Here is a 12,526-nt window from a genome sequence, read left to right on the forward strand (position 1 = left end):
CAGAAAGCTCATCTTTGAAGCAGTAAAAGCTCTTGTCCAACAGGAGAACAGACTAACAGACATCCTTTTTCCTAGAAAGCCCGAGAAAGACCATGTCAAGGAGTCAAGAGAAAGTCCCACTTTCCGACTGATTTACTCCAGGCTTTAAACAACATGTTGTTGTCCACCCATAAAACAAACATCATGACACCTGGCTAAGTCAATAGCTTCCAACTGATGCCTACAAGATCTAAAATCTCTTCATACTTACTGAAGCCCCAAATGGAGAATAAACTCCCTGAGAAAGTGCCAAGCTGGTGCTGATCTCTTGCCCTAATACCTGGCACTGTGATACTAGTCACTAGATTTCCTGAATAACAGCATACTATGAATATTGTAAGGTTTGAAAATGATAGAGCACCACATGCTAAGTATTATTCATTTTGAAAACTCTAAATTATTTTAAGATGAGGTTTTTTAATAAATTTACTTTTATTTATTGGCTGCATTGGGTCTTCACTGCTGCACGTGGTCTTTCTCTAGTTGCAGCAAGTAGGGGCTTCTCTTCCTTGTTGTGTGAGGGCCTCTCAGTGCGGTGGCTTCTCTTGTTGCGGGGCATGGACTCTAGGTGTGCAGACTTCAGTAGCTGTGGCACTCGGGCTCAGCAGTTGTGGCTCACAGGCACTAGAGTACAGACTCAGTAGTTGTGGCGCATGGGCTTAGTTGCTCTGAGGCATGTGGGATCTTCCCGGACCAGGGATAGAACCCGTGTCCCCTGCATTGGCAGGTGGATTTTTAACCACTGTGTGCCACCAAGGAAGTCCCTAAGATGAGGTTCTTAATAACATTAATAGCTCTGTTGTACTGAGGAGTATTTTTTTCAGGACACCCAAGAAACAAACATTCACACTCAGTTCACTTTAACAGGCTTTTACTATTATCCTTGGTTTGTTTCTAGAGTTGTGATAAGCGATGCATCAGAAATATGAGACAATCTCTAACCTTCAAAAGCATTAAATTTAATGCAAAGAATTCCAAAATTTCAAGTCCCTTAATTAAATTTTATTTGAGCAGCTGCACACTCAATGCGAGATCTTAGGTGAAGGAGGAATGGGTGGAACTATGCCTCTGTGTATGTGTGTGTTTCATTTTGTGATTCCAGGATTCATCTGTGATTTTTTTCCAATGTTACTTATTCCACATTTTAGAGTCTCAGTCTTCATTCCCAAATTTACATTACTGACTTGGAAAAAGACACACATAATGAACAAAAAGACTAGATCAAAAGGCCAAACCTAACAAAAGGCTTACAGAACAATGTTTGGAAGATATTACAAGGCATACATCTTCTAGCTAAGCCCAAGGCTTACATGGTAAACCGGTGAAATGCCATTTTAAGGCTATCCATTCAGCTAATGATCTGCCTTGGTAAAATGGCACTTACAAACACATCTGTCAGCTAAACATGGAGGATAGCTTGCCTTTTAAGAGCTTCCTGTGCGCCTGGCACAGCTGCATCTTCAATGTGAAGTGTGCCACTGAGATCTACCAAAACAGCTTTTAATGCACGGCGTGCTGCCATCCTTCATTCCCTAGGAGAGAGCAAATGAAATTAAAAATACAGTTTATGAAACAATGGACAATTAAAAACTGGTAAGTCTTCAAAATATCATCCATATCTAGGAAGATACTGGTTAGTGTTAAGCAGCCTCTCTTTTTAGAAAAAAAATGTTTTTTAAAAATCAAAAATCCAAATTTGATCCATAAAACTTCCATAATTTTTTAAGTCTTAAATTCAAATCATAGGAAGGGAAATGTTAAAAGATAGGTTACTATTTACTTCAGGCTTCTTAAAATAATTCTTCATGGAACAATTTATTCATTCATTTATTTTTAAATATGAGAAAATGTATTCTGAAGAATGAGTCGATGGAATGAAGCCATAAATCACTGGCAAAATCTTTCTCCTCTTTGGTTATATATGATGAAAATGTTCTAATCACCTATCTCCACTGTTATAACCTGAAGTGGCATATATGGCCAAAGAGCTACCAGTATTTATAGGTCAGTGAGGAGGAAATTTAAGGTTTCACAGTCATTTTAGTCAGAAGATATTGTCCTTACCTTACAATGTCCAACTTTCCTTTTGCACGTTTTCCCTTTAAAATATGTTTATTATGAGCTATATCATATACACAGTGGAGTATAAGATATATGTATGGTTCAAAGATAATAAGGGAATGGGTTAAGAATAGTATGGAAGCTAAAGAAAAGAGGATGGGACTTCATTTTTAGTTTTTTAAACTTATTTTTTTTCCTTTTTTTTGTTTTTATAATAAAATATTTCAGACATACAAATGGTATCAAGGATAACACAACCCCCCTTACCCATCATTCAGCTTCAGAAATAAAACATCATTGAAGGAGTCAGAGCCCTCTGTGTACCCCCTCTGATCTGATTCCACTTCTTCCCCTCCCCAAGGTTACTACTTTTCTAATTTTGATTTGCTTAAAGCTTTGTACTACTGTTCTTCTAGGTACACTTCATGACTTGCTTTACCACTCCACACTGTTTGTAAGATGTAGGCATGTTAACACATGTAGATATAGGTCATTCATTTTCCCTGCTGTATGGTATTCCATTGTGTGAAAACATAATTCATCTTTCTGTTCTCTTGATCACAAAGACTAAGGTAGTTTTGCACATTTTATTATAGTGAAGAGCGCCTCTATGAACATCCTTCTGCATGTCTCCTGGTGGTCACCTGTGTGAACACTTCTCTGGGGTCTTGCTGGGTCTGAGGGTGTGTGCTCACTTTACCCTCACAGGATGTTGCCAAGTTGCCCCATGCGTTGTATCTTCATAGGCAAATGTGTACTGAGCAACTACTGTATCAAGCCCTGATGTGACAGCAGAGCTGGAAAAGCCATCTGCTTTAACGTAGAAGCAGAGGGAAAAGAGGGAAAGAACCCATGGAGATATAAGTAGTCAATGAACAAGAATTTGTGGAGAATTCTACCAGAAGGGCTCTCAGGTGGTTTATGGCATCCCTGGGACACATGGTGGATGGGGGGAAGACCTCTCCCTCCTGGCTAGCTCCCTCTGAGATGCCATTGTGAGAGCTCAGGACTGGCAGTCACCAGGTCCTGGTTCTGCCTCAAATTCACTGTGTGATATTCTCAAAGGACAAAAGAACTGCAAGGACATCTTGAGCTTTACTTAGTAAGTTTGTTGTTGGTAATGGCAGTGGTATGAGTTCCAAAATAACTCTGTGTATACTGTAGGACTGAGCAAATCAGTATAATAAACTGTTGATATTTTTAAAAAATCAGGGTTCTTAAATGGAAGAAAAGAGCTATAAACATGGAATGGGAGGACAGGAAGAACCCTGTTGTGTTGGTTTGGAATTAGAGGTGTCATTATGAATTTGCAATTTATATATATATATATATTTCTCAGCACCGTCCACTAAAAGGAACAAGAAGCAACAAGACTCCAATAGCTAAGAGCACAGCTAAAGTGCACTAAACAAAACCAGGGTTGGGGCAGCCAAAATACAAAGTGAACCTGGAACATACTGTTTTACCAGATCACAGATGGACAAAAGGACACAGGAACTAGGGGTTCCAACTGGCCAAATCTGGGACAATTTGAGCACCAAAAAGAAAAAAATTACAGAAATGAATAATATTGGGTGAAAAAACTGTCGGGGAATAGTGCATTTGACCCTTGAACTATGCAGGGGTTAATTCACGCTTAACTTAGAGTCCACCCTCCACATCCAGGGTTCCTCTGCATCCTTGGATTCAACCAACCACCAATCATGTAGCACACAACAGTATCTACTACTGAAAAATATCCAAGTATAAGTTCAAACCCACACTGTTCAAGGGTCAACTGTTTAATCACTCAGGCTCAAAACACTCACAAATTAAGATTGCCCATTAACTACAGAGGAGAAAAGATACCTTTACAGTGGAGAAAATGGCCAGATACCCCCTTAACCAAATGATCAAATCAACACCATTAGTAATGGGAGAAACTGACATTATATGCTTCCTGAGAAGACGTTTGTAGTAGTCCTGCCTTTGTAGAATTTCTGCCAAAAATGTTTAAGACAAGTCAGTCATGAGGGAAACATCAAAAAATTTCAAACTGTGTAAAATAACTGGCTTGAACTTTTCAAAAATATCAATGCCTTAAAAGACAAAGAAGGGGCTGGGGTACTGTTTCAAATTAAAAGAATGTGAAGAGACATGACACATAAGCGCAGTGCATGAGAGAAACACAAAACAAATAGAACAAAATGTTAACAATTTAGTGAATTCTGGTGAAAGGTATATGGTTTTCTTTGCATTATTATTACAGATTTTCAACTTTTGTAGGAAAAATTTTAAAAAGATCTCTTTTAAAAATGAGTTGAAGGCAAAAGAAAGATGTTTTCATATCTAATAATAATAGTAATATAAAAAATGAAACTTATGTGTTTAGCCAGTCCCTAATTTAACATGAGAACATTGCTACTACTGCTGAGCCTCCTATATGAGCCCCTTCAATTACATTCCCTTCTTAACTCCCAGAAGTAATTAACATAATGAACTCTGTGATAATCATTTTCTTGCTTTTCTTTATATTTTTACCTATCACACAGCTTTAATGTCTTTTAACATTATAAAAATGAAATCATAATTTTGCAACTTTCATGTTTTGCTCAACATTGTATTTCTGAGATTCTTCTATGTTGACGCCTGTCATTTTCCACCAAAAAAACACAAAACAAAACACCAAAACCCCCCTTCTGGGATTCTGACTAGAATTGCACTGAATCAATCTATAGAGCAATACTGCAGATCTGAGATCATTACTATACTGAGCCACAGAACTTCTTTCAGCCGATAAAAGAATATCTACAAAAAGCCTGTATATAGCCAACATTAGATTTATCAGTAATATACTGATATTTATCAGGATATAACTTATACTTTATACTATGATATCACTTATCAGTAATATAGTGAAAGCCAGTGCTTTCAGGGAATAACACAAGGATGTTACTTTCACCACCTCTATTTAACATTGCAAATGACAGCTTAACTAGTGCAGTAAGGCAAGAAAAAGAAGGTACAAGGATTGAAAAGAAGACACAAAACTATCACTATTCATAGATGATTTGACTGTATATACAAAAATTCAAGAATCTAAAACAGATTAACAAAGTAAAAGGTATAGCAATTAATACAAAAAAACACTATATCACAAACAAATAATTAGAAAACTAATTTAAGAAAAGGTATCACTTACAGTAGTATCATAAAATACAGTTACCAGGAAAGTCTAACAGAAGAAGTCAACACTTCTATGGCAAAATTATAAAACTTTCATGAAACACACAAAGAAGACAAACATATAGATAGATCCAATACCAGATAGACCGGTAAAGGACCCAATATTACAAAGATATCAGTTTTCCCTTTTAATGATCAACAGATTCAAAGCAATTCCAATCAATATCCCAAAAAGGGTTTTGTGGAACTTAATAAGCTGATTCTAAAACTTAAACTCCAGTGCAAATAGTCACGATACTTCAGCTGAGACTGAAGAGAAAGAAAATGGGAGCCTTGCTTTACCTTATATCCAGACAATTAATCAGGTCTTATAATTAATTAAGATGTGGTATTAGCACATAAAGAGATAAAGTGATCAATGGAACAGAATAGAGAACTCAAAAAAGGACTCCCTATCCACCGCAATCAGTGTGTGGAAACATGATATACAACAGAGACAGTGTTTCAGATCAGTTAAAAAAGAAAAATGTTGTTAGAACAATTGACTATCCTTAGGAGAAAAAAATGAAATTAGACTCTCATATCGTAACACATACACATTTTTTCCCCAGGAAGAGTAAACAACCATACGTTTAAGGCAAAACATAAAACTTTTAGATAGGAGAGTATCTTCATGATTTGAGGGTAGGAATGGCTTTCTTAAGATATAAAAAGCCTAAAAAATAAAGGAAAAGATAGATATTTCAAAAGTACTGTAAAGAGAGAAAAAGAGTAGAAATATACAGAGTGAAAAACATATTTCCAAGGATTTTAAAGGATCAGAAAGAGAGACAGGATCAGAATCCAGGAAATATAAACTATAAATATTAAGAAAAAGACAGGGACTTCCATGCTGGTGCAGTGGTTAAGAATCTGCCTGCCAATGCAAGGACACAGGTTTGATCCCTGGTCCATGAAGATTCCACATGCCTCAAGAGCAACTAAGTCCGTGCACCACAACTACTGAACCTGCACTCTAGGGCCTGTGAGCCACTACTACTGAGCCTGAGTGCCACAATTACTGAAGCCCGCACGCCTAGAGCCTGTGGTCCACAAGAGAAGCCACCACAATGAGAAGTGCTTGCACTGCAACAAAGAGTAGCCCCTGTCTCCACAACTAGAAAAAGCCTGCACGCAGCATGCAGCACAAAGACCCAACACAGCCAAAGAATAAATAAAAATAAATATATAAATAAGTCTTAAAAAAAAAAAGACAAACAACCCAATAGAAAAATGGCATAGGATCTCAATATACACTTTACAAAACAACAAATCTGAAACAAATGAATACTCATCAACATATCCTTTACAAAAGACCACATAAACAAATGGAGATGTTCAAAATTCCCTGGTAATCAAAGGTATGCAAGTTTAAAGCAGAATAAGATCTCTGCAACAATCAAAAGATTGGCAAACTTTAAAAGTCAGAAAATATCAAAGGTTTTTAAAAGCAACTCCCTTATACTGCTAGTGAGAGAATAAACCAGTACAATAATTTTGGAACCAGTCTGGAATCACCATACTCTATGACCCAGCAGTTCCACTCCCAGGTATTACATCCTTCAGAGAGTCTTTCATACTCTACCATTAGGTTCAAACGAAAATGTCCAAAGCAGCACTGTTTGTAATGGTCAGGAAGTGGAAACAATACAAATGTCTATCAACAGTAGAATGGATAAATAAATTGTGGTATATTCACACAAGAATGCAAAGGCAGTAGAAATGAATAAAGTACAGCTACATCATCCTAGGTAACCCTCCAAAATCTTCTACAGAGTGAAAGAAGCAAGTCACAAAAGAACACATACCATACAGTCTCATGTTATAGCACACGTAGGTGATAAAACTGCAAAGAGCACCAAGGGAATGATTAACACAAGAGTGAGGATAGTGATTCCTCCAGGGGATGGAGAGGAGATGCAAACCAGGAGGAGCGCAGGATGCCTCTAAGGTCTTCTTCATCTAGACGGTGAGTACATAGGTGTGTTTTATTATACTTACTTAAAACTTACATGTTTTGCATACTCTTGTGTAGATGACATATAACAACCCTCATCAAGTATTTTGATTTTAAAATAAATCCCTGGTTCTGTTTGTCTTTTATAATGAATTGGGGGTGGGGGTGGGGGTGGGGGTGGGGAAGCATGCAGAGGCAAAAAAATAAAAAAGATATTAAGAGCTCTGGTTAATCAGGATTTCACTGAAAAATCCTTTCTTTTATAGCAGTCCTCATATGTTATTCTATTTCTGATCTTTATTGTGACCTTGAAATGGAGGATTACATCAACAATAGCATCAACTATTAACCTGCCCGAGGGGCGCAACAGTTTGTTAGTCAAAAGACTAGACAGTTCCTAGCAACTTTATTTAGATGTATGACAGTTAAAGGATTCTTCAAAATACAATGCACCACAAAAGGTAAGGCCACGCAAAATGTAGACAACACATTCTCTTTTTACATACAGAACAACCTAAAATTCCTTCTCTCAAAACCCAACTTTTATGAAAGGCATATCTAATATTCAATAAAAGAAATCTGTCTATTCGGAATCCCCTGGCGGTCCAGCAGTTAGGACGCAGCGCTTTCACTGCTGGGGCCTGGATTTGATCCCACAAGCCCCTCGGCACAGCCAAAAAAAGAAAAAGTTAATTCTGAAGGTGATTAAAGAACAAAACATAAACAGGACTAGAAAAACAACAAAAGAATTGTACTGTTTTAAAAAAAACTATCCAACTAAGAACAACTAAATGGTCATAAAAATACTGATAATTCTAATCTCTATTGAAGGGTCCATATAGACTTAATGTTACCAAAGTGCTTTCATCAATTTCATAGAACATACCTTTTAAACTCTAAAATGCTCTTCTAGAGCAGTGGTCCCCAACCTTTATGGCACCAAGGACCGGTTTCATGGAAGACAGTTTTTCCATGGATTGGGGGGGTAGGGATGGTTCAGGTGGTAATACCAGCGATGGGGAGCAGCAGAAGAAGCTTCGCTTGCTCACCTGCTGCTCACCTCCTGCTCTGAGGTCCGGTTCCTAACAGGCCCAGGACTGATACCAGTCCTCGGCCCGGGGACTGGGGACCCCTGTTCTAGAGCTTATATGCCAGTGATTAACTGAGGCCTATAAGAACATAACTGAGGTGTCCCACTCAAACCTCAAAATATACTTCTTCAGTTAGCCCCACTACAGGCCTTCACCACTTCTGCTATGATCTCTTTTCTTGTCTAAATCTTATATAATTCTTGTTACCTGAACTACAAGTTAGTACTAGATAAACTGTAATTGTAAAATATTAGTATCACCCCAGAAAACTGCAAAGGCTTCAAAGGTGGTCCATATTTGTTTATATTGAGTCCATGTCCCACCACCTCCCATGGCTAAAACAAGCTACCTGGGATATACTTTAGAATAGTCATAAACAATTGATATTGGTACATATTCAGCGCAAAGAAAAAAAGTAAATTCTCTCTCATTCCAAAAGGAACACTTCAAGATACTTCAGAGGATATCTCCCCTTGAATATCCCAGGGGCATCTCAATCCAGGTCCTTGTTACCCTCCAAGCTGCTCTTCATCCGGCACTCCTTACAGGATAGCAGCACCATCAATGTAGATGTACCCACCAGACTCCCCCAAGCCTTCCTCCCAACCAGCCAAGGGCTAAATCACATCAGTGCTACCTCTGGTACAGTCTTAAATCCACTCACTTCTCTTCAAATTTCTCTTCATTGTTACTAAAACTACCTTAGTTTTGAAATCATCATCTCTCATTTACCCTATTTCAACAACTTCCTAAATGTCCTCTCTGCTTCAAATCTTCTCCCTATTTCTAGTCCCAAATTCATTTCTTGAAATGCAACAGTTGGACTTCCCTGGTGGTACAGTGGTTAAGAATCCGCCTGCCAATGCAGGGGACATGGGTTCAAGCCGTGGTCCAGGAAGATCCCACATGCCGCAGAGCAACTAAGCCTGTGCGCTCCACAGCAAAAGAAGCCACTGCAAGAAGCCTGCAGAGCGTAACAAAGAGTAGCCCCTGCTCACCACAACTAGAGAAAGCCTGCGCACAGCAACGAAGATCCAACACAGCCAATAAATAAATTGAAAAAAAATTTTTAAAAAAAGAAGAAATGCAACAGTGCAGTGGTTAAGTACAAGAACTAAGGAGTTGTACATGCTTGGATTTGTACTCAAAAGCTGTGTGCACTTGGGCAATTTTCTTAACCTCTCAGCCTGAGTTTCTTCATTTCTAAGTAAAAAGAGTAACAGCTCTAATGGCTGATTAGAAGATTAAAGGAAATAATACATGTAATATTGTGAACAGTGTTCCACACAGAGAAAGGCTGCATTATAGGCTATATATGCATATTGGGGGTGGGTGTATGTGTGTGTGGTGGGGGGAGGGGACTACATAATGGATGCGTCAAAGGCTACAAAAATTACAGGATAAACATGATGCAGTCCTAAAACATTAGTATAACTTGAGGATACGAGAAAACATTTTATACCAAAATAAGGATCTATTGTGGCCTATCATTAAAAACACGCATAAATATTTAAAACAAGAGATTTCAATATAAGTTTTCTCCTGGGAGGTTGAGGCTCTTCTAAATATGTTTCTTATATCCCCTGGAGAGTATGAATTCTCTTTTCTTCCCCATGTGCTTCCAGTAGAAAAGACTGGAACAAATGCATGCACTCAACAAATGTTATGCAGTCCCTCCCCACTGCACAAATACGAACAATGAACACTGGTGTCCACAGCCCTGGTTTACCTCGCCAACTCGTTTGTGTCTACTCCTGCCCCAAAGTTCAACGGCACTGCAGTCGCCACCAGTCCTATACTCAACCCTCCTCATCGCTGGACTTTTGTCTGAAACCGTTTTTGCTCCCTGAAATCTACCACGCCAGCGGCCTACATCCTCCCTTTCCCTGGCCAACTCCTTCAGTACCAGGGTCCCAGACAAACATCGTTTCGTCTGTCTTTCCTGAGTGCAACTTCTTTTCTCCCAAGGCTGAGCCTGGACCCCCCAGCGTGCTCCCCTTAGGACTCCCCTCACTCTGTCCAATCCGTGGAGCCCTGTGAGGAAAAGGGCTGTTGCCTTCCACCGCCCCCCCGTACTACTTACTGGTCGGTCAATAAAGAGATTTTAGTTAACGAAACTCATGAATCCCAGTCTCTACAACTGAAAGGATGCCACCAACAAGGTTTTTCAGCACAAACTCAACTGCGATTCCCTCCTTCTCCCGGGTGGGAAGGGGCCTCAGGACTAGTCATGCACCCTCCCCCAGAGCAAGCTCCAGAGCCTGGCAAACGCCAGACTGAGCCGAAGGGACAGCGGCTTCGAAATACAGTCGAGGGGCACGTTCAGGGGAAAGACTAACCCCGCAGCGTCGCCCCCCGCTTCCCCCCCACGAAAGGCCCGGCGGAAGTGCGGCTCGCCCCTCTCCGCGCAAGCGTGGTAGCGCCGCGCCGCGCCGCACCGAGGGTCGGCCCCGCCGGGGGTGGGCAATCCTGAGGAAGCGAGCGCGCGGGTTGGTCGGGCCCCGGGAGGGTGGTGGCCTAGAGACGAAACAGGCCTGTCCCCAGCCTGCTCACAAAGAAATGCAACCTCCAGACAGGCGGGCGCTGGCCTGTCCCCGTGCGGCTCCTCACCGGGCTCCCCACGCCGTCCCCAGCAAAGGCAGAGTACCCGCTGGCAGGGAAGTCCACACAGCCGCGCCCCTCGGCAGCGTCCTTGCCTACGGCCAAGGGCGCCCAGGCAGCTGCCTGATGACGCCGGAAACCGGGTCCAGGGCCGGGCCGGAAGTCCCGCCTCTCCGCAGACGTCTCCGCCCTCCTGCCCAGGGTTACTTCCCTCTTCCCAGCATCAACTACGGGGTCTAGTGCTGCATCTTTGTCACCTTCTAAAAAACGATAAATTGTTATCGAGACCTGCTCCCTCAAGGGCGGGGCCTACTGGGCTTGGATGCAGCAGGAGAAACAAAATCTTCTGCCTTTGCTCTGTAGCAGTTTCTCATTCCACAGCACTGTTGTCAAACCAAGTAATATCACTTTTCTTTGCCGCTACGCTTGCTGACTCCACTTCTGTTTTCCAGTCCTCACAACAGAGCGAAAAGTGGTGTTGGGGCAAAGAATAGTGACTTTATTTGGAAAGCCAGCAGACTAAGAAGGTGGCAGACTGGTGTCCCAAAGAACCGTCTTACACGAGTTGGAATTCAGGCTTATGTTATACTGAAAGGAGACGGGGTGTGGCTGGTTGTTGTAACCTTGGTGCCGGCCAGACCCCAGAGGGGTGTCAGAATCCTTTGTTCTTTTAGTTGTCCTCTTACGTCAGGTCACCATGTTTCTGTAACCTCCAATAAAACAAATGTTATCCTGTGTTCTGCAACTTTTTATCTGTATAGGAATGAAAAGTAGTATACCTTTAAAGGGCAAGCCTGGGAGGCACAACCTTGAGAATGGTCTATATTTCAGGCTATGGGCAACATTCCCTCACAAAGGTGCAGAGTCGGCATGACTAAGAATAGACAACAGAGCACAAAGTTTAAAGATTAAAGGAATAGATCCAACAGGGGTCAGGTTTGTTCTCCGTTATGCTTCCCGCCCATTCTCCAGGGCTATCTCAGGAGTCATCTCCTTGATACCTCCCTTGAAACACCCCATCTCTTAAGTCATTTCCTGCTTTACTACTTGAATAGTATCTAGCACTTATTGCTCTTTTACTAACTACTACCACTGGCAACAATCTCCCTCTTTTCCTGCATCAGCTACTTCAAAACTTCATGCTATCAAGTTTCCTACCCTGCCTCTCTAAGGGACAGCTACCACAGGTCTTGCCTGTTATCCCTAGGGGAGCAATATCTTGGGATACATAGAACCACCTCCTTCACTGCTTCCTCCTCACACATGTTGGGAGTCTCCACTTGTCTCCCTTTGATCCAAATAAATTAAACCCCTTGAGTGCACAGATGGTCATCCTATGCATTCTACATGAAAACAACGAAATGAAAAACTTTCAGGAGCAGTCTGACAGAATACGAGCTCTAGTTTACACACATGGAACTTGACAAAACTGCTGCTCTGCCCTTGACTGGCGACTCACTTGCTGCTAGAACACCAACATCCCCTCTGCCCACTGCTGCAAGTCAGCCATGTCATAAGCTGCAACCCTTTCTGTTCCCGGGATTAGGTACCCTCTGCTTTTCCTCCTCACTGG

General features: G+C 41.0%; 1 protein-coding gene across 4 annotated transcripts in view; it reads right to left on the reverse strand.

Annotated features, from left to right (window-relative positions):
* HDHD2 (haloacid dehalogenase like hydrolase domain containing 2) overlaps window positions 1-11,099 on the reverse strand; it is a 38,572-nt gene extending 27,473 nt beyond the window's left edge. The window contains exons 1-2 of one of the 4 annotated variants that reach the window (XM_057698813.1): window positions 10,963-11,099; window positions 1,461-1,571 (exon numbers count right to left, since the gene is read on the reverse strand). In XM_057698813.1, the coding sequence (XP_057554796.1) occupies window positions 1,461-1,561 (101 nt within the window). In that variant the 5' untranslated portion in view covers window positions 1,562-1,571; window positions 10,963-11,099. Of the gene's footprint in view, window positions 1-1,460; window positions 1,572-10,435; window positions 10,651-10,905 lie in introns of those variants that run through there. The other 3 variants (XM_057698814.1, XM_057698816.1, XM_057698815.1) reach the window with 3 other exon arrangements.
* Window positions 11,100-12,526: the final 1,427 nt, after the last annotated feature.

The sequence above is a fragment of the Hippopotamus amphibius genome, chromosome 11 (assembly GCF_030028045.1).
Source record: "Hippopotamus amphibius kiboko isolate mHipAmp2 chromosome 11, mHipAmp2.hap2, whole genome shotgun sequence".
NCBI classification, from domain to species: Eukaryota; Metazoa; Chordata; class Mammalia; order Artiodactyla; family Hippopotamidae; genus Hippopotamus; species Hippopotamus amphibius.